We start from the raw sequence: 19,548 nt of genomic DNA, 5'->3' as shown, positions 1-19,548 counted from the left end.
ATATTCTCTAGCCACAGATGGCTTCCTAAGGAATACTCTTAACTCTCTTTAGGGTTTGCCTGACTCTGTCTTCTGCCCTGGCCTCCTTCCAGTGAGGAACTATGATGGTTCTGCTGCTGCTGCTGTTGCTAAGTCGCTTCAGTCGTGTCTGACTCTGTGCGACCCCATAGACGGCAGCCCACCAGGCTCCACGGTCCCTGGGATTCTCCAGGCAAGAACACTGGAGTGGGTTGCCATTTCCTTCTCCAGTGCATGAAAGTGAAGTCACTCAGTCGTGTCCGACCCTTAGCAACTCCATGGACTGCAGCCTACCAGGCTCCTCTGTCCATGGGATTTTCCAGGCAAGAGTACTGGAGTGGGTTGCCATTTCCTTCTCTGATGATGGTTCTACCCAAACCAGCGTTACTGTGCTATAGCTGTAAATTCAGTCTCTCTCCATTGGTGCTTTCACAATACAAATACATGTTACAGTCAGGCAGGAAGAAGTGCATCCTATTATTTTTTATAGCTAATTAGTAATATATATTGGAGAAGGCAATGGCACCCCACTCCAGTACTCTTGCCTGGAAAATCCCATGAACGGTGGAGCCTGGCAGGCTGCAGTCCATGGGGTCACTGAGGATCGGACACGACTGAGCGACTTCACTTTCAGTTTTCACTTTCATGCATTGAAGGAAATGGCAACCCACTCCAGTGTTCTTGCCTGGAGAATCCCAGGGACCGTGGAGCCTGGTGGGCTGCCGTCTATGGGGTCGCACAGAGTCAAACACGACTGAAGCGACTTAGCAGCAACAGAAGCAGTAATATATATATGCTCCCCAACAGAGAATGGATTTGACTTCTTACTGTAATTTCATTGCCCCCCAGTTTGTGCTATAGAAAGGCCAGAATGACCAGACTTTAACCCAGATCCTACCACTTCTTCCATGGATGAAATTGAGCAAGTTAAGTTTTCTAAGCTTCAGTTTCCCTAATTTGAAAGATGTCTGCTTTCCAGGGTGAAAAAAAAGATGGGCTAAAAAAAACCATACTGCTTGTAATGTCCTATACATGATAGGTTCTATTATTACCTATACAATTTTTTCTGGAGAAAGATAATTTTAACTTCAAGGGGAAGTGGTAAGCCATAACTTCCTCGTGTGGCAGCCATGTTTAAGAATCCATAATATTGCAGATTTTTGCTCATCACATAGTTTATTTTATTCAATAAACATTGATTGAACCTCTGTTAAATACTGAGCACTGCACCAGTACACTGGGATGCAAAAATAGTGGAATATCTTTCCTCCCAGCAGTGTAGATACAGCTTTTCCATTTTATTGAAAGACAGAACTGTTCATTCGAAACGGTTTTACTTTTACTTAGTGTTCAAATGTAAGACTTTATTGTTTCATTCTCTTGCTGCTATTTAACAAATCCTGAAATAGTATATGTTACCTAGAATGAAACTTATTAGAATAATCTAGAGTAAAATTTGGTTTAAAGAAGCTCTAACATGAGTGACTTCCAAGGGACTTATGTTACTAACAAACCAATAGAGCAGCGTACTGATTGCCAGGAGAAATATCAATAACCTCAGATATGCAGATGACACCACCCTTTTGGCAGAAAGTGAAGAAGAACTAAAGAGCCTCTTGATGAAAGTGAAAGAGGAGAGTGAAAAAGTTGGCTTAAAGCTCAACATTCAGAGAACTAAGATCATGGCATCCGGTCCCATCACTTCATGGCAAATAGACAGGGAAACAGTGGAAACAGTGGCTGACTTTGTTTTTCTGGGCTCCAAAATCACTGCAGATGGTGATTGCAGCCAAGAAATTAAAAGATGCTTACTCCTTGGAAGGAAAGTTATGACCAACCTAGACAGAATATTAAAAAGCAGAGACATTACTTGGCCAACAAAGGTCCATCTAGTCAAGGCTATGGTTTTTCCAGTAGTCAGTGAGAGTTGGACTATAAAGAAAGCTGAGTGCCGAAGAATTGATGCTTTTTAAGTGTGGTGTTGGAGAAGACTCTTGAGAGTCCCTTGGACTGCAAGGAGATCCAACCAGTCCATCCTAAAGGAGATCAGTCCTGGATGTTCATTGGAGGGACTAATGTTGAAGCTGAAACTCCAATAGTTTGGCCACCTCATGGGAAGAGCTGACTCATTTGAAAAGACCCTGATGTTGGGAAAGATTGAGGGCAGGAGGAGAAGGGGACTACAGAGGATGAGATGGCTGGATGGCATCATTGACACAATGGACATGGGTTTGGGTGGACTCCAGGAGTTGGTGATGGACAGGGAGGCCTGGCGTGGTGCAGTTCATCAGGTTGCAAAGATTCGGCCACGACTGAGCGACTGAACTGAACTGAAGCAGTGTCATAAAATAGAACCTGAATTCTGCTCTAGTGTACTAATAATGAGCTTGATTCATCCAGAGATTAGAGAATAGGCTGTTATCAAACAATGGAGGGAAGTTCTGTTCAGCATGCTGGTGGAGGACTTACTTTAAAGAGGAAAACTAGTTTATTTTGTAGTTGGATGTTCACTAAAAGAACTATCTTCCAGCTTTTCCCTTTTAACTCTGCTCTTTAAATCATTCTAGTTCAGACAGTTGTGGTGGTGGTAGTGATTTAGTCGCTAAGTCGTGCCCAACTCTTGCAACCCATGGACTTATAGCCTGCCAGGCTTCTCTGTGTGCGGAATTCTCCAGGCAAGAATACTGGAGTGGGTTGCCGTTTCCTTCTCCAGGGGATCTTCCTGATCCAGGAATTGAACCCAGGTCTCGTGCATTGCAGCAGATTCTTTAAGAACTGAACTATGAGGGAAGTTGTAAGCTCCATGAGTAGAGAGCCTTGTCAGACAGTTGTAAACTGCTTGAATACAGAGCCTTGTCTTCAATATTTATCATGTCTGCTCATACCCATCCCTAATATGTACCTAATTCCTGTCCTACCAGGGAGCATAATGGCTGTACAGTAAGAATAGACTGAGTAATTTCATAACATCCTCATATCCAGTAGGAGATTCTCCCATGATAAAATATCTTTCAAAATTGAATATTCTGTTTTCTGAGGCTGATTTGCTTTATTATTTAGTGGTTTGCTTTCATTTTCCTAATAGTAGAATAAACAAATGTAGCTTGGAACAGATTTTTTAAGATTTTCATAGTTATGATCATAAAATTATCCAAATTAGTCACACAGATTAAATTTTATAATTTAATTACTTTAAAAATGTGCAAAGAAGTAATGACAATACAATTTCATCATCTTATTGACCATTTCTGTCATACTGCACCTTTTTGTTTTCCATGTTTGAATTTGCAGTTATTGTATCACTGTGAACTGAAGTGAAGTGAAGTCGCTCAGTCGTGTCCGGCTCTTTGCGACCCGTGGACTGTAGCACACCAAGCTCCTCCGTCAATGGGATTCTCCAGGCAAGAATGCTGGAGTGGGTTGCCATTTCCTTCTCCAGGGGATCTTCCCGACCCAGGGATCAAACCCAGTTCTCTCATATTGCAGGCAGATGCTTTAACCTCTGCACCACCAGGGAAGCCCTTTGTATCACTGTGGTTTCCTTTTTTTTTCAATTGTATCTATTCTATAATCAGTAAACTTATTTGTATTTCCTTTGGAACGGTCATATATTTAGTTCACTTACACGCACACAGAAAATGACATGCCAAATCTAGACTAGCTTTCCCATAACCCTGCTCTATTAATGTCTTAAAAATCACTAAATACTCTATTCCAGATCCTAATTAGGTCACGCTAGAGTGTCAGATCTGATCTCTATGTGTTCCGTAAGGGATTTCTCAGTCCTGTTACATTCCAATAATTTAAGTATAGATTTTCTGGCTATCATCTCGCCTTTTATAGTGTGCTTAAATGGGATCAGTAAAACAAATCTGCCCTTCATTTCCCTGAATGGGGTTATTGTAGAGAAATAATAAGTCATAAATAAGGATTCAAAATTTCCTTTATCCCCAAAGCACAAATAGTCATATTGAGGGTTGAGGGATGGAATGTATTTACTTCAGTTTTTGTGGTAAGAAAAAAAATAAGCTTTATATAGTCAAGGTAAAGTTGACATTAGTACAAAACAACATGATATATTCTAAGAACTACTTCCCAGACACACACACTTTGAACACCTTTGTCATATCCTTTTACCATATAAGTGAATTATTTTAAAAATCAAAATAATTGATATTTGCTCTCAGTTTATCTACGTCTTGAAGCTTTAATTTTAAATTTTGCCAAAAATTATATCCTTAATTTGTTGCCTAAAATTTTCCCTGATGAAACTTAAAATGCAAATTATTTTTACATAGATGTATTAGTGTGGAATTGTTACAGTTCAAAAATAAATTTTACTTCCTAAACTTCTCTTAAATCATCAATATTTAAATTTTATCATGATTAAATACTTGATCATCTATCCTATATTGCTTCTAAGTCGCCAGTATCAACATTTAAAGGAATACTTGGAGCTAAATTTTCCAGTTATTTTTTTTACTTGTTAAAAAACTTTTGTCTACTCATATTCAGATTTATATACAATAATGGAAACTGATTTTTGCTTTTCCTTATATTCTGTGCAGAATTTGAAAAAGTTACTAGATGAGAAAGGGATGATGTCTTCTTTCATTGAGAAAACAGTTTATTTTGGTTTTCCCTACTGTCTTTGGGGTTAATGTTTCACATGTAATGAATAGTTTGCATAACAGAAGGCCATAGCTTATAGAATAATGAAGCAAGATTGTTTTTATAAAGTAATGTTAAAACAGATCCAAATCCTACCCTGATGGTGCTTGTAGTAGGTACTTAGTGACTAGACTGAAAAGGAAATATATCCAAAGAGCATGTAAATGTTCTATAACCATTTTTAGCAGTGTTTCAGCGGTGAATTCTGTGTGTAAAGGAAATATATTAGAAAAAAAATATTGGGCTTCCCAGGTGGCACAGTGGTAAAGAATCTGCCTGCTGCAGCAGGAAACAGAGATATAGGTTTGATCCCTGGGTCGGGAAGATCCCCATTTTCTTTTTCTCCTACATAACATTGTACACGATCACAAAAAATGGGTATGAAAATAAGTAAATGAAACTGCCAGTTGTAAGCATCTTTAAAACAAAGGTTACGTAACTAAAGTAATTGAAGAGCAAGAGACCTTTTAAAAACATTGAATTCAGAAGCCTACATGTAGAATTACATTTAAATCTAAAGAGAAAATGCCCTTCTTTTCTGTCGTAACTTTCTACTTCTTAACCAACTCTTTCCATGCTTTATGCAGAATATTCATATATTGCTTAGACGCAACTTTACACAGACAGAAGTATTGTTATCCAGTTAATTCATATGGCTCTCACCGAACTTGGGTACCATTCCAAAGAAGATAATCTTATTCCAAAAGTCTGATACCACAAAATAACATAATTTTTAAAGTACTGATGTTTAATAGTAGGAGACTTCAAGGCATAAAATAAAGAGACATTTGATTAATAATGAGAAATTTGAGACAGAAAAAGTGAAAAGTTGACTAACAAAAGGCTACAATTTTAGGGCTGCTTATTGGTTTCCCTGGCCTACCCCAAAACATTTCTGTTGTGATGTCCTACTTATTGATCAGTCGTCAATTATTATTGAAAAATTCTATGTTCAAAGTTCTAACCAGTATTCTAATAATTTTCATATCGATTGGAGAAAAAAAAGACACTCACCCAATGGGAAATACCTTATGATCAAGTGTGATGTGGTGTGTCTCGACTGTAGTAGCAAAGAAGGGCAGGATAAGAAGAGCCATCATTTGTTAAGGGCTTAGTATGTGCCGAGAGTTGTCTACACACCATCTCTAATAGTCCTTATCGTCAGATCAGGATGGCTTCTCCATGGAACAGGTCAAGTTTACTCAGGAGTTTGAAGCTTTGATTGACAAGAAAACTTTGCAATTGTAAACAAGGGCCATGGTTTTAAGCTAACATATGACCTAACCTTGTTATTCCTGACCTTTTTCAATCTATGTCAGCATAAACTAATTTGTTTTTTACCAAATATAATCTTTTACTGAACAGAAATAACTTTATAAGGTGAAAAGAAAGCTTTATTTTTTCTTTCTGTCTACCTTCAACTCTATAGAATGGACTATTTCTTCACCTTTTAAATGATTTCTATGGAGGGTCTCATAGCTTTTCCAATCATTAAAAACAAAAACATCCTTTGGTCACCTTTGGACAGAAGAAGTGTCACTTAAATATTCTGAATCTCCAGGCCATGTGTAATCTTACAACTGCATAATCTTACCTTATTTGAAGCTTATCCTCAGTGTTGAGAGTGTTTCAGGCGGAGAGACTTGGCAGCGTTTGGGTTCTCCTTTGTTTCTTTCTCATTCTACTGCTTCCTCATGCAGTGTGCCAGCTCTGGGGTCTGATCCTCCAGGGCTGGACCACTGTTAAAAGGATCGGAGAAAAAGACTCAGGTTTACATGGCCACTGTTGTGACAATTTGGAACTGACAGTCTGGGGACTCTGATATTTAAAGAAGGCTCTTTAGATTCTTCTGCCTGGAATTTCCAACTACAGTTTTCAAATATTGTCCTTTTTCCTGAGTGACCAACACTTAGTCGTAGACATCAGATTTCACCTCACCAAGATCCTTTCTGTTGAAACCCCAGTGCCCTTTCAAGTGGCTTTCTCCTTTAGGTTTATCTCTTGGGTAAATTAGTCTCTTTTAAAAGACATTTGCTTCCCTGGTGCGTGTGTGTGCGTGCTCAGTCACTTCAGTCGTGTCCGACTCTCTGCAACCCCATGGACCATGGCCTGCCAGGCTGCTCTTGTCTATGGGATTCTCCAGGCAAGAATACTGGAGTGGGTGGCCATTTCTTTCTCCAGTGATAAAGTATGAAGTGAGTGAAGTGAATGAAGTGAAGTCTGTCAGTTGTATCCGACTCTGTGACCCCATAGTCACTCTGCAGGCCACCAGGCTCCCCTGTCCATGAGATTTTCCTTGCAAGAGTACTGGAGTGGGTTGCCATTGCCTTCTCCAACTTACCTGATGACTCAGATGATAAACAATCTGCCTGCAATGTGGGAGACCTGGGTTCAGTCTCTGGGCTGGGAAGATCCCCTGGAGGAGGGCATGGCAACCTACTCCAGTATTCTTGCCTAGAGAATCCCCATGGACAGAGGACCCTGGCAGGCTACAGTCCATGGGGTCGCAAAAAAGTCGGACGTGACTAAGCGATTAACACTTCCACTTCCAAAAGATATTTTGGCTTATCTCTCTGTCTGGTCAATGTTCGTATGGTTAGTAAGACCACTTGTCTTTCCTTGGCCTGCTTGTGTGTAGAAGAGCTCCTAAAATGGCTCTTTCTGTCTGCTCTGCTGCCTTAAGCCGATATGGCCACTGCTACCCTTTTACATTTCTCAGGTCTGAGTCAGACACCATATATAAATCAAATTAATTCATAATTTCATGAGATACAAATACATGATTTGTCAGAAGCACAGCTTTTTTTGGTAACCCAAAAAAACAAACTTTTATCCTGTGTTTTCAGGAAAAAAATTTGTACACACATCTCACTATACACAAAACTCAATTGCATTTGTATTAAGAGCGCTCAAGAGTAAAAGTCAAAGTTTTAAAACTTTTAGAAAGATTTCTATGACTTTTGTTGTTGCTTAGTTGCTAAGTCATGTCTCACTCTTTTGCAATCCCATATACTGTAGCCTGCCAGACTCTTCTGACCATGGGATTTTCCAGGCAAAAATACTGGAGTGGGTTGCCATTTCCTTCTCCAGGGGATCTTGCCAACACAGGGATCGAATAGATGTCTCCTGTGTGTCTCCTGCATTACAGGCAGGTCCTTTACTGGCTAAGCCAATTTGGGTAATTTTTAAAGGACTTTGGGTAACTTTTAAAAAGGGACTGAGAAAAAGAGCAAGATATCAAAGAAGAAGAAAACTGAAGGGACCAGAAGAAATGCTGAAAATTATAATTCAGGAAATTTTTCTAAGATAAGGATTTGAAGTTGCTCATTATATGCTTAAGAATATTGATTCACAATGACTAACACCAAGATATTGTAGTGTACTGGGTTTAAAGAAAAATAAAGTATCTGACTATCTAGAAAGAAGAAAAGAACACATGATTTACAAGACATTTCAATTAGATAATTATCAGACTTCAAGAGTAACACTTTATGCTCATAGAAAATAAGTTTATCTTATTAATACTCAAGGAAAAAAAAATGAATCAAGCATTTTGTATCTAGCAAAATTGACTTACAAGTAAAAAGGGCACAGGGGCTCATTAGCCCTTTCTGAAGAAATATGCTAGAGAATCAACTTCAGGTAATCACATGACCAGAAAGACATACAGTTTGTAAAATTGAGACTGGAAAACTATGTAGAAAAACTTTTAGGTTTTTCAACAGATAACTTGTAGCAAAAATAAGTTTTGGATTAAAGGAAGCTTAAAAGACATACAAAAAATATATAAAGGAGCAAGACTAGCATTATAGGGTACATATTTGACTGCTGAAACTGAAAAATGCAAGGAAATAATTACTGTAAACAAATAATGATTCCTTACAGAAGGAAGAATGGTCTTGCAGTCGGTGTGGAGTATTTAGAGATGTTTTGCATTGTGGAGGGGAAGTTCAGGGACACTTTTACTTCTTGACCTGATGGTGGTTAGATTGTTCACCTTTGAGTAATTCATTAAGCTGTGCATCTGTTTTGTGTATTTTTCTATATTTGTACTTTCTTTTACAATAAAAATATTATTTTGAAAAACTGGTCACAGAGAGGAGGGAGCAGAGAGGCAAGGGAGAGTTAAACTCCAATGAGAAATGTTGAGATACTAGTGTCTATAATGAATGTTTAAAATCTTTTGATAGGTATATAATCTCCTTATATTTCTTAATATAAGTCTCAGTTGTAAAATATAATACAAAAACAAAAATCCACAAGATTCCTGTTACCTACAGACAAAAGTCAAATTCCTTAATATGTAGCATTTTATCTGAGGACCACATTTCATTTTCATACATCATTTGCTTCCATTATCCCCTAGGCATCAACAGATGGAGTCAGATAAAAATCCTCACTATTATTTGAGTATGCTGTATTCTTTTTGTGTTTTTATGCCCTTGGGATTCCCTCCCTCTGAAATACTAGTATTATTCCTTCAAAACTCAGTTAAAGGTTATTTCCTCTATGAACTCTTCCTTTTCCCCAGGCAGAATTATTTACTCTTTTGTCTGTGTTCTCATATCATTTTATATGATACTTTGTCTTAAATCCCTGTAATATTATCTGTCTACATGACATTTTCTCTGTAGACTAGAGCTCTTAAAGAAAATATGTTGTATTTATTTTGTTTCACTGCACTTGGACAGTAATTGGCATATGAGTGAATGAATGAGAAGAGACAGGAAATTGATTAGCTCCAAAGATACTTTACCTAAGAAAGCCTTTGGGTGCAGGGAAAAGATGCAGTTACCTAATCAACTGTGTACAAGTGGAAAAACAAACAAAAGGCCATGAGACTACAAACGCTTGTCTTATATGTCACTGTTAAGTAGAACTGTGCATCATGTGAATCTTCTGTGTTCACACATCTCATGTTTTATTCTGTCACTTTTATCCATCTTTAATGGATCATATCGCAGGATTTAAAAGAGACGTATTAGTTCTTCAACTAGTATGGCGCTTTCTTCTTAGTCTGTTCATGTTGGTGATGTATTGTGGTGATTGATCAGAAAGGGTATAGTCATAGCTCTCACAGAGAATACAATGCAGTTAAAATTCTGGCATCTTGAAGCTGTGACAATATTCTGGGTAAAATATGGGCCAAAAAATTAAATGGGAAGTAATAAATAAAACCTTATGACTAGATCTTATTAATATTCCCATTTTAATCCAATGAGACAGCAGAGGCATAGAGAATTTAAGTAACTTGCTCAAGTCACCACAGTAAGCACGGAAATCAGGACCTGAATTTAGCCAGCAGCCTGCTTTCACTACACTGAGTACAGCACTAAATAAAGGATAGTTATCACTATTCTGATGGAGAAAGGGACTCTTTGTGTCCAGCTTTAGGAATATGAAAAATGAAGGCCTCTCATTTCTCAGATGGATCTGGAATCAAATGTCTTTCTTGGCCATTTAGCAGGATAAGTTAATTAGTCTCAGTTACGGGAAGAACAGATTAGAAAAAATTGTCAAAAATAAATTTAATACAAATTACATAGCTTGGGAAATTTTTTGCATGTGCTTAAATTTCTTCTTTGTGTTCTTAGTGTTCCTTGAAAGTTAATTACACAAGCTTTTTTGAGATACAGAACTAATCTATTACTTGAAAAATAAATGGCAAGGGCAACTTTCAGTCTATGCATGGCTTTGACCATTTATATTTGGGATCAAAATTCATGTTACGTGATTTATACGTGCTGTTGCAACTAGATATTAATAGTTTAAGTGTTTTAAAATATTTTAGTTGTTTTTAAAATGGATGTTTCTTTATAAACATTGCGCTTTCCTCCAAAAAAAGATCAAATTAATTATCTTCAATCTCTAAGTCAGTTAGCTAGTGAGAGTCTTCTTTGCAAATAAAGAAATTAAAGGATGGCATACTACACCAGTTTGGACAATCAACAGCAGTGAACCACCTCATTCCTTGCTATATTTGCATAAGCGTAAATGTCTTAGGAAATTTTTCCTAAGCTTTCTTTATATGAAATTCAAACAAAGATGAGGAAGATAATTTTATTATTTGGGTTTTTTTTTTCAATCCTGTGTCATGATTTGGTTGTATGTAGCAGAAAAAATTCAATGATTATTACAATCAGTGAGGTTTAGTATTCTAGGGCTAATACCTATACATAGGAAACTTTGAAAATAGCTACAAGGATAGCATTTACAAGTTTTCTTGTTGAAGTTGGAAAAACAAAGAGACATTGTTTAAATAAAATGTGAACTATAAAAAGTAAGTAATGGATAAAGATCCAGGAAAAAAGTATTTCAAAGTCAGATATTATTTCTCAGAAAGCTAAGTCTCAGGAAAAATTCTTGTTTGGTTATGTTGTAGTTACAAAAATATTAAACTATTAAAACTATGTACTTAAAGTATTGTAGTAGAGGATAAAAATAAATTCCAATAAAGAACAAAACCTAATTAAGTATTTCTCTGCCTTCATCCATTTTTTCCAAAGAAGAAAACAGTTATGTTCCTCTAGCCACTAGGGCTTCCCATTTGTAATGATGTTAATAAAACACCTTAAATGCTTGTCATTATTTAAAACTCACATCACTTGATCCTCAGAACAGCCCAGAGGCAGAGCACGTATTGTATTTTCTCTGTTTTGGTAGTTTTATTCTTTTATCCATTCATTTACCTGTGATGTACTAACATAACAATAGCTAACATTAATTCACAACTTGCTATGTACCAGACACGCTTTCAAGTATTTCACACATATAAACTCCCTAAAATCTATTGAGTGCAAAATTACTTATTTCTGGTTTTACAGATGAGGCAACTGAAATACAAAGAAGAAATGTTTATTTATAGTCCCACTGCTAGTGAGTGGCACAGCCTGACTTTGAACCCATTACTGTAGCTCCAGAGCTCACATTTTTAATCACTCTTCTCCTCTCTTGGCATGGTAGCTATAAAAACCCATTATTACTATGATCTGATGAAATAGACAAGCAGAGAAGCACATGGGAAAAAGTATTGTTTATTCAACAAAGATTTATTGAATACTCATTCTGATTCAAACACTGTGCTAGGTATTTGGTGGGAAATTAATCAGACCTCCTCTTTACCCTCCTAGGGCTTACAGTTTAACATAGAAGTTGCTCATTAAACAAATTACAATAATTATGCAAGACCAATGTTTTGCTAGAGGAAATATAAGAATTCACAGAAACATCTGCCAGGAGTGGTGAAGGGCTTCCCAGAGGCAGTGGTGATTAAGCTGATATTTAACAAGTGAGTTGGCTTATCTACCTTGAGTCTGTCTAACCTAAATTCTAGTCTTTTTCATCTAGACAATATAAATAGAAAAGAAACAAGAAGGCTATAATATCAAATACAGTATGATTTACAAAATGCAAGAGTCTACATGGGTCTGCTAATAAATTTGAAAAACTTCATGTAATAGACAATGTAATAACATTTTTTGTCAAAATTCGCTCAGTAGTTACTTATCAAAATAGACCGTAAACCAATAGGAGAAATCTTTAAAGTTATCAAACCACCTCTAACAGTCAAACAGTTTTGTCTATGGGTTCTTTGAGATTTTCAAAAAATGGATAATTTTCATGCAATATAAATTTTCTATATCTTATTTACAAAGATGCACAACTTCCATATGTATTTTATGAAACCAATGTTTTCTTGACACAAAATAGGACAAAAAAATGAATATGAATTCAAAAAGACCAAAGAAATTCTTCCCAAAATGAAAATCAAGAAAATTAAAAGGAACCGCTTCCCACAACCATGTACAGTTGGTCTCAAGAATACAAGGATAGTTTAATAATTATGAATCTATTACTACAGTTCATTGATAAGATTAGTTATCAAAAGGGCATTTGGCAAATTCCAACCTTCATTATGATAAATAATCTTAAAAACTAGAAAGGTACTTTGATAATATAATACAGAAGTGCATGATTGGTTTAACATGGTAAGATTAATGTAATTTATAAATTAAGCAATTAAAGAAGAAAAATTTGATCATCTTAATACATGGAGAAAATACATTCAGTAAAATTCGGCATCCTTTCATATAAAAATTTTCTTATCAAAAGAAAAACTGCATGATTTAGAAAAATAAAACTCAGTACATTCAGCATCATGGTTAAATGATAAAATACTGGAAGCACTCTCCTTAAAATCAGAAGTAGAATCAGGCAGAATGTCTTTTCTTCCCACCCCTGACTGGAGGCCTAGCTTATTTATAAGGAAAATAAAAGAAAGGAAAGTATGAGGAATGGTAAAGAAACAAAATTACCATTTGTTCCCTGTGTAAGAGTACAAAGACAATCCCCCCAAAATATATAAAATTGATCAAAGGCTTACAAATATTTATGGAAACATCAATTTAAAAAATCAATTGAATTACTATGTGCAAGTAACAGGACTAAGAAAATGTAATTTTATGAAAGAATCTTATTTAAAACAAGCTTCAAAATTATAAAGTGGCTAGCATATTTTCAATAAGTGCTGTAAGTGGCCATGTCTGGGCCATAGGAACCCTGCAAAACAGCTGGGTTGTAGTGGTTAATTCCTTCCTGCAGTTAGAACCCCATTTCCTTGTCTTCACAGTTGTCTGTCTTCAGTAGGGTTAACAGGATCCCAAACCCATTATCCAGCTGACCAAAAACTGTGATAGAACAGACCTTTGCTGAGATTTAGACTGGAGAGGTTGTGGGAGTGAGACTGGGCCAAGATACAAAGAGAAATACGGAGGAAGAAAGAAGTAACTGAGAAGAATCAGGAGATCTTAGCACTCTCAGTTGCTGTGTGATCCCAATCAAGCAACTTGTTCTCTTTAGGAATTATTTTTATAAAATTCGACCAACAAGGCCTACCGCACAGAATTACTAAGAAGAGAAAAATGAAGTAGTCCATATGAAAGTATCATACACAGGCTGTTGTGCTTAATATTCTGTCATCAGATGTTAGGTTTTCCTGAATAAAATGCAGTGCCTAACTTCTCACAAAAAAGAGGCTGTGTTACAACAGCCACCATAACAGTACTTAAGGGGCTTTCATGTAGCACCCTATTGAAACAGGTGCCAGCATCATCCTCATTATATAAATTAACCCACAGTGGTTATTCCTCTAGGTACCTGTCAAACTGTCCATGCCCACCAGCAGAAATAGGCATTATCAGTAGAAAAATGTAGTACTTATTGGCCAACTCATTGGTCAACTCTCTGTATTGCCAGCACCCCTGACTGCCTGTGCAATGTGTTCTAATTTGTCAGTGTTTTTTCCCCAATTTAATAACTTTCATACCTTTTAAAATCACTGTGCATGTGAATTAAGACAAGACCCCATTAGATCCTTCATGGTCTTTTCTCAAGGGTAGAATGTATACATATTCTTCTATGTCCTTTAAACTCTTCTCAAAAAATAAATAAGTAAATAAATAAATAAATAAACTCAGACAGTTTTGAGTTAGTAAATTTCTGTTAAAAGATCAAATGGGGAATTCTTCCCAAAATGTAAATATGTAATATTATTACTAGCACAGCATATCATTATTATTCTCATCAGTGTTTTTCTTTTCCCCACAGTAGAATTTCTATAAGCATCAAGAATAAGAAAACTATAATTTCCATGCAGAATAGTTAAAGATTCTGCTCAGACTTGGCATGCTCCTTTGTACTCACATTCCATTGGCCAAATATGCCAGGCACAAAGAAGTGTTCACTAGAAGTCAGAGGTATTCTTTTATAGGTGATTAAATTTAGATTTGAAGAAATTAAGTCAAAGTTTATATAGTCAGTATTTGACAGTGCTAGATTTACACATAAGCCAGTGTATTCTAGATTTATTATTTTCCACCCTGAAGAACAACCTGATGAGCAGTGACTAAACTTTTAGTTAAGTGAAAAATTCACATTTCCAACCTTTTCTTCTGAAAACATTGGTCCTTTTTCCAGAAGCAATAAACCAGGACAGGACACTGCAGTAGAGGCTTCTAGGTAACTTACATAAGGCACGTAGACACAGAGAGATGTGGCAGACTTCCAGGTGATGGAAAGAATTAGTGAAGGAAAACTTGACTCCAATAAGAATTAATCTAACATTTCGGGAAAAAAAAAAAACTCATTCTGTATTTGAAAAGTTTAAGATTCTCTTTATGCTGACCACTTTACTTCACTCGTTTTCCTTCTACACCTAACCTTTGGAAATAAAATTTTATAATTTGTTCCCTGCTGTTACAAAATATAAGTCTTCCCTAGAGGCTCAGTCAGTAAAGAGTCTGTCTACACTTCAGGACACCCAGTTTCAATTCCTGGAGAAGGAAATGGCAACCCACTTCTGTATTCTTGCCTGGAGAATTCCATGGACAGAGGAGCCTAGTGGGCTACATAGTCCATTGGCTCACAAAGAGTCAGACAGGACTGAGTGACTAACACTTTCACTTTCATTACAAAATATATAAATTGAGATTTTAAAGTTTAAAAGTATACTGTGGCTCTAAATGAGCCACCTCTTATTTCAAGTTTTTAACAAACTTTTGGTTTTGTTTTTTAAAAAGTTTTAAAATATGTGGCAATATAGTACTATGTATTACCTTGATAGTTTAAACATATTTGCTTATATTTACAAGTTCACAGGCATTACCAGGGTTGATCTTACTGAGCCTAAGTATAAATATCTCTGGAAAAATAATTACTATTTAGGAATATTCTCACATTTTATGTTAGCTTTCAAAACAGTCCTGGTTTTTTAAAAATGTGTTTTTATTAAATAATTCATTTGAATTATTAAGAATAATTCTTTATATGTGTAAAATTTGTTTAAAAATGTTTTCTACAGAATTCTATAAACCTGAAGAGTAATCTTTTAGAAAAATCATCAGAAGGAGGGAATTTGTGAAAATAAAACTGGAAACATTCAGAATCTTGATGGTGTGCCAAACCAAATGTCAACTGGAGCTCGGCCAAAAACTCAAGTGAGTAGCTTTCTTACAGAATATTCCGGGTGTAGTGCCGTGCCCCACTCATGCAGTGAAGAGAGTGCCATACTTGAACATTCTCTTACTTTTTGTGTTTTAAGTTAAACATAAAGGTTAACTTTCTTTTTATTGTAACATGATTTGTAATGAAAAACATATATAGTTAATGTTTATAAAATTGCAAAAAAATGCTTTCTGTGATTTTAAGATAAATCGGTACTCCATTGTGATATGTAGAGTTATAGCAGTGGATTGTATACACTTCAATTAATTTAATTATTAACAAAAATTCCTGATGCAGTTGAAGATTTCCTTGAAATACTATTATAAAGCTTTTTCTCTAATAAGATAGTACACATCTCTGTGATCAGCATTCCAGCAAAGAGGCATCAGACTGGGGAATACATCTGTAAAACATCACTTATGAACACTAAGTTCACTTTATTTAAATAATTGTCTTTGCTCTACCAAGCTAAATAATTCCCAGGAATTTGTTTTTGCTGTTGTGTTTGTTATATTTTTAATAAATAAAAAATTGACTAGCCTTTTTATAGATATTTTACAGTTTTTAATCTTTATAACTTAAATTTCTAAACTTTATCACATTTTCTATTTGAATCCAAAAGTAGATCTTCATAAAATTCTGAACAGTATTGGGATATAGAGGGATATTAGGGATAACATGTAAGAGTTAATAGGGTTGTTTATGGTTTTGGATTTTATGATTCACTGGTTGCTTTACAAAGTAAAAGAGTAACAATAATTTTGCAAGTAAACATAAGGGAAAATATGTGTCTGAAAGGAAGCAGCAGAAATTTTTAAATTATTGCAAAAGAGATAATTTAAGAGATTAATTACCAAAGTCTGGTCAGGGTTAGATAGGACACTGAGAGATGAACTCTCCAGGTCAGTAGGTGCCCAGTATGGTACTGGAGATCACTGGAGATAAAACTTCAGAAAGAATGAAGGGATGGAGCCAAAGCAAAAACAATACCCAGTTGTGGGTGTGACTGGTGATAGAAGCAAGGTCCAATGCTGTAAAGAGCAATATTGCATAAGAACCTGGAATGTTAGGTCCATGAATCAAGGCAAATTGGAAGTGGTCAAACAGGAGATGGCAAGAGTGAACGTCGACATTCTAGGAATCAGCGAACTAAAATGGACTGGAATGGATGAATTTAACTCAGATGACCATTATATCTACTACTGTGGGCAGGAATCCCTTAGAAGAATTGGAGTAGCCATCATGGTCAAAAAAAGGGTCTGAAATGCAATACTTGGAGGCAATCTCAAAAACGACAGAATGCTCTCTGTTCGTTTCCAAGGCAAATCCAAGCCTATGCCCTGACCAGTAATGCTGAAGAAACTAAAGTTGAACGGTTCTATGAAGACCTACAAGACCTTTTAGAACTAACACCAAAAAAAGATGTCCTTTATCATTATAGGGGATTGGAATGCACAAGTAGGAAGTCAAGAACACCTGGAGTAACAGACAGATTTGGCCTTGGAGTACAGAATAAGCAGGGCAAAGGCTAATAGAGTTTTGACAAGAGAATGCACTGGTCATAGCAAACACCCTCTTCCAAAAACACAAGAGAAGACTCTACACATGGACATCACCAGATGGTCAACACTGAAATCAGACTGATAATATTCTTTGCAGCCAAAGATAGAGAAGCTCTATACAGTCAGCAAAAATAAGACCGGGAGCTGACTGTGGCTCAGATCATGAACTCCTTATTGCCAAATTCAGATTAAATTTAAGAAAGTGGGGAAAATCATTAGACCATTCAGGTATGACCTAAATCAAATCCCTTATAGTTATAAAGTGGAAGTAAGGAATAGATTTATGGGATTAGATCTGATAGATAGAGTGCCTGATGAACTATGGAATGAGGTTCGTGATTTTGTACAGGAGACAAAGACCAAGACCATCCTCAAGAAAGAGAAATGCAAAAAGGCAAAATGGCTGTCTGAGGAGGCCTAACAAAGAGCTATGAAAAGAAGAGAAGTAAAAAGCAAAGGAGAAAAGGAAAGATACAAGCATCTGAATGCAGAGTTCCAAAGAATAGCAAGGAGAGATAAGAAAGCCTTCCTCAGAGATCAGTGCAAAGAAATAGAGGAAAACAATAGAATGGGAAAGACTAGAGATACCTTCATGAAAATTGGAGATACCAAGGGAACATTTCATGCAAAGATGGGCTCGATAAAGGACAGAAATGGTATGGACCTAACAGAAGCAGAAAATATTACAAAGAGGTGGCAAGAATACACAGAAGAACTGTACAAAAAAATATCTTCATGACCCAGATAATTCCAATGGTGTGATCACTCACCTAGAGCCAGACATCCTGGAATGTGAAGTCAAGTGGGCCTTAGGGATCATCACTACAAACAAAGCTAGTTGAGGTGATGGAATTCCAATTGAGCTGTTTCAAATCCTGAAAGATGATGCTGTGAAAGTGCTGCCCTCAATATGCCAGCAAATTTGGAAAACTCAGCAGTGGCCATAGGACTGGAAAAGGTCAGTTTTCATTCCAGTCTCAAAGAAAGGCAATACCAAAGAATGCTCAAACTACTGCACAATTGCACTCATCTCACATGCTGGTAAAGTAATGCTCGAAATTCTCCAAGGCAGGCTTTAGCAAGAACCGTGAACTTCCAGATGTTCAAGCTGGTTTTAGAAAAGGCAGAAGAACCAGAGATCAAATTGCCAGCATTCGTTGGATCATTGAAAAAGCAAGAGTTCCAGAAACCATCTGTTTCTGTTTTATTGACTATACCAAAGCTTTTGACTGTGTGGATCACAATAAACTGTTGAAAATTCTGAAAGAGATGAGAATACCAGACCACCTGACCAGACTCTTTAGAAACCTGTATGCAGGTCAGGGAGCAACAGTTAGAACTGGACATGGAACAACAAACTGGTTCCAAATAGGAAAAGGAGTACGTTAAGGCTGTATATTGTCACCCTGCTTATTTAACTTATATGCAGAGTACATCATGAGAAACGCTGGGCTGGATGAATTACAAGCTGGAATCAAGATTGCTGGGAGAAATATCAATCACCTCAAATATGCAGATGATACCACCCTTTTGGCAGAAAGTGAAGAGGAACTAAAGGGCCTCTTGATGAAAGTGAGAAAGGAAGGTGAAAAAGTTGGCTTAAAGCTCAACATTCAGAAACTAAGAATATGGCATCTGGTCCCATCACTTCATGACAAATAAATGGGGAAACAGAGGAAACAGTGGCTGACTTTAGTTTTTTGGGCTCCAAAATCACTGCAGATGGTGATTGTAGCCAAGAAATTAAAAAGATGCTTACTCCTTGGAAGGAAAGTTATGACCAACCTAGATAGTATATTCAAAAGCAGAGACATTACTTTGTCAACACAGGTCCATCTAGTCAAGGCTATGGTTTTTGCAGTAGTCATGTATGGATGTGAGAGTTGAAATATAAAGAAAGCTGAGCACCATAGAATTGATGCTTTTGAACTGTGGTGTTGGAGAAGACTCTTGAGAGTCCCTTGGACTGTAAAGAGATCCAACCAGTCCATCCTAAAGGAGATTAGTCCTGGGTGTTCATTGGAAGGACTGATGTTGAAGCTGAAGCTCCAATACTTTGGCCGCCTGATGCAAAGAACTGACTCCTTGGAAAAGACCTTATGCTGGGAAAGATTGAGGGCATGAGGAGAAGGGGATGACAGAGGATGAGATGGTTGGATGGCATCACTGACTCAATGGACGTCAGTTTGGGTGGACTCTGGGAATTGGTGATGGACAGGGAGATCTGGCGTGGTGAGGTTCATGGGGTCGAAAAAAGTCGGGCATGACTGAGTGTAAACTGAACTAAGCAACTATA

At 36.6% G+C, this 19,548-nt stretch overlaps 1 protein-coding gene across 1 annotated transcript in view; it reads left to right on the top strand.

Annotated features, from left to right (window-relative positions):
• The window catches only part of STARD13 (StAR related lipid transfer domain containing 13), a 381,403-nt gene continuing 377,407 nt past the window's right edge, over positions 15,553–19,548 (top strand). Inside the window, exon 1 of the mRNA XM_018056642.1 lies at positions 15,553–15,683. Coding sequence (XP_017912131.1) covers positions 15,654–15,683 — 30 coding nt within the window. The 5' untranslated portion in view covers positions 15,553–15,653. The remainder of the gene's footprint in view (positions 15,684–19,548) is intronic.

This window comes from Capra hircus, chromosome 12, assembly GCF_001704415.2.
Source record: "Capra hircus breed San Clemente chromosome 12, ASM170441v1, whole genome shotgun sequence".
NCBI classification, from domain to species: domain Eukaryota; kingdom Metazoa; phylum Chordata; class Mammalia; order Artiodactyla; family Bovidae; genus Capra; species Capra hircus.
Note: the sequence above shows the minus strand (reverse complement) of the source record. Positions and strands in the feature narration are given on the sequence as shown.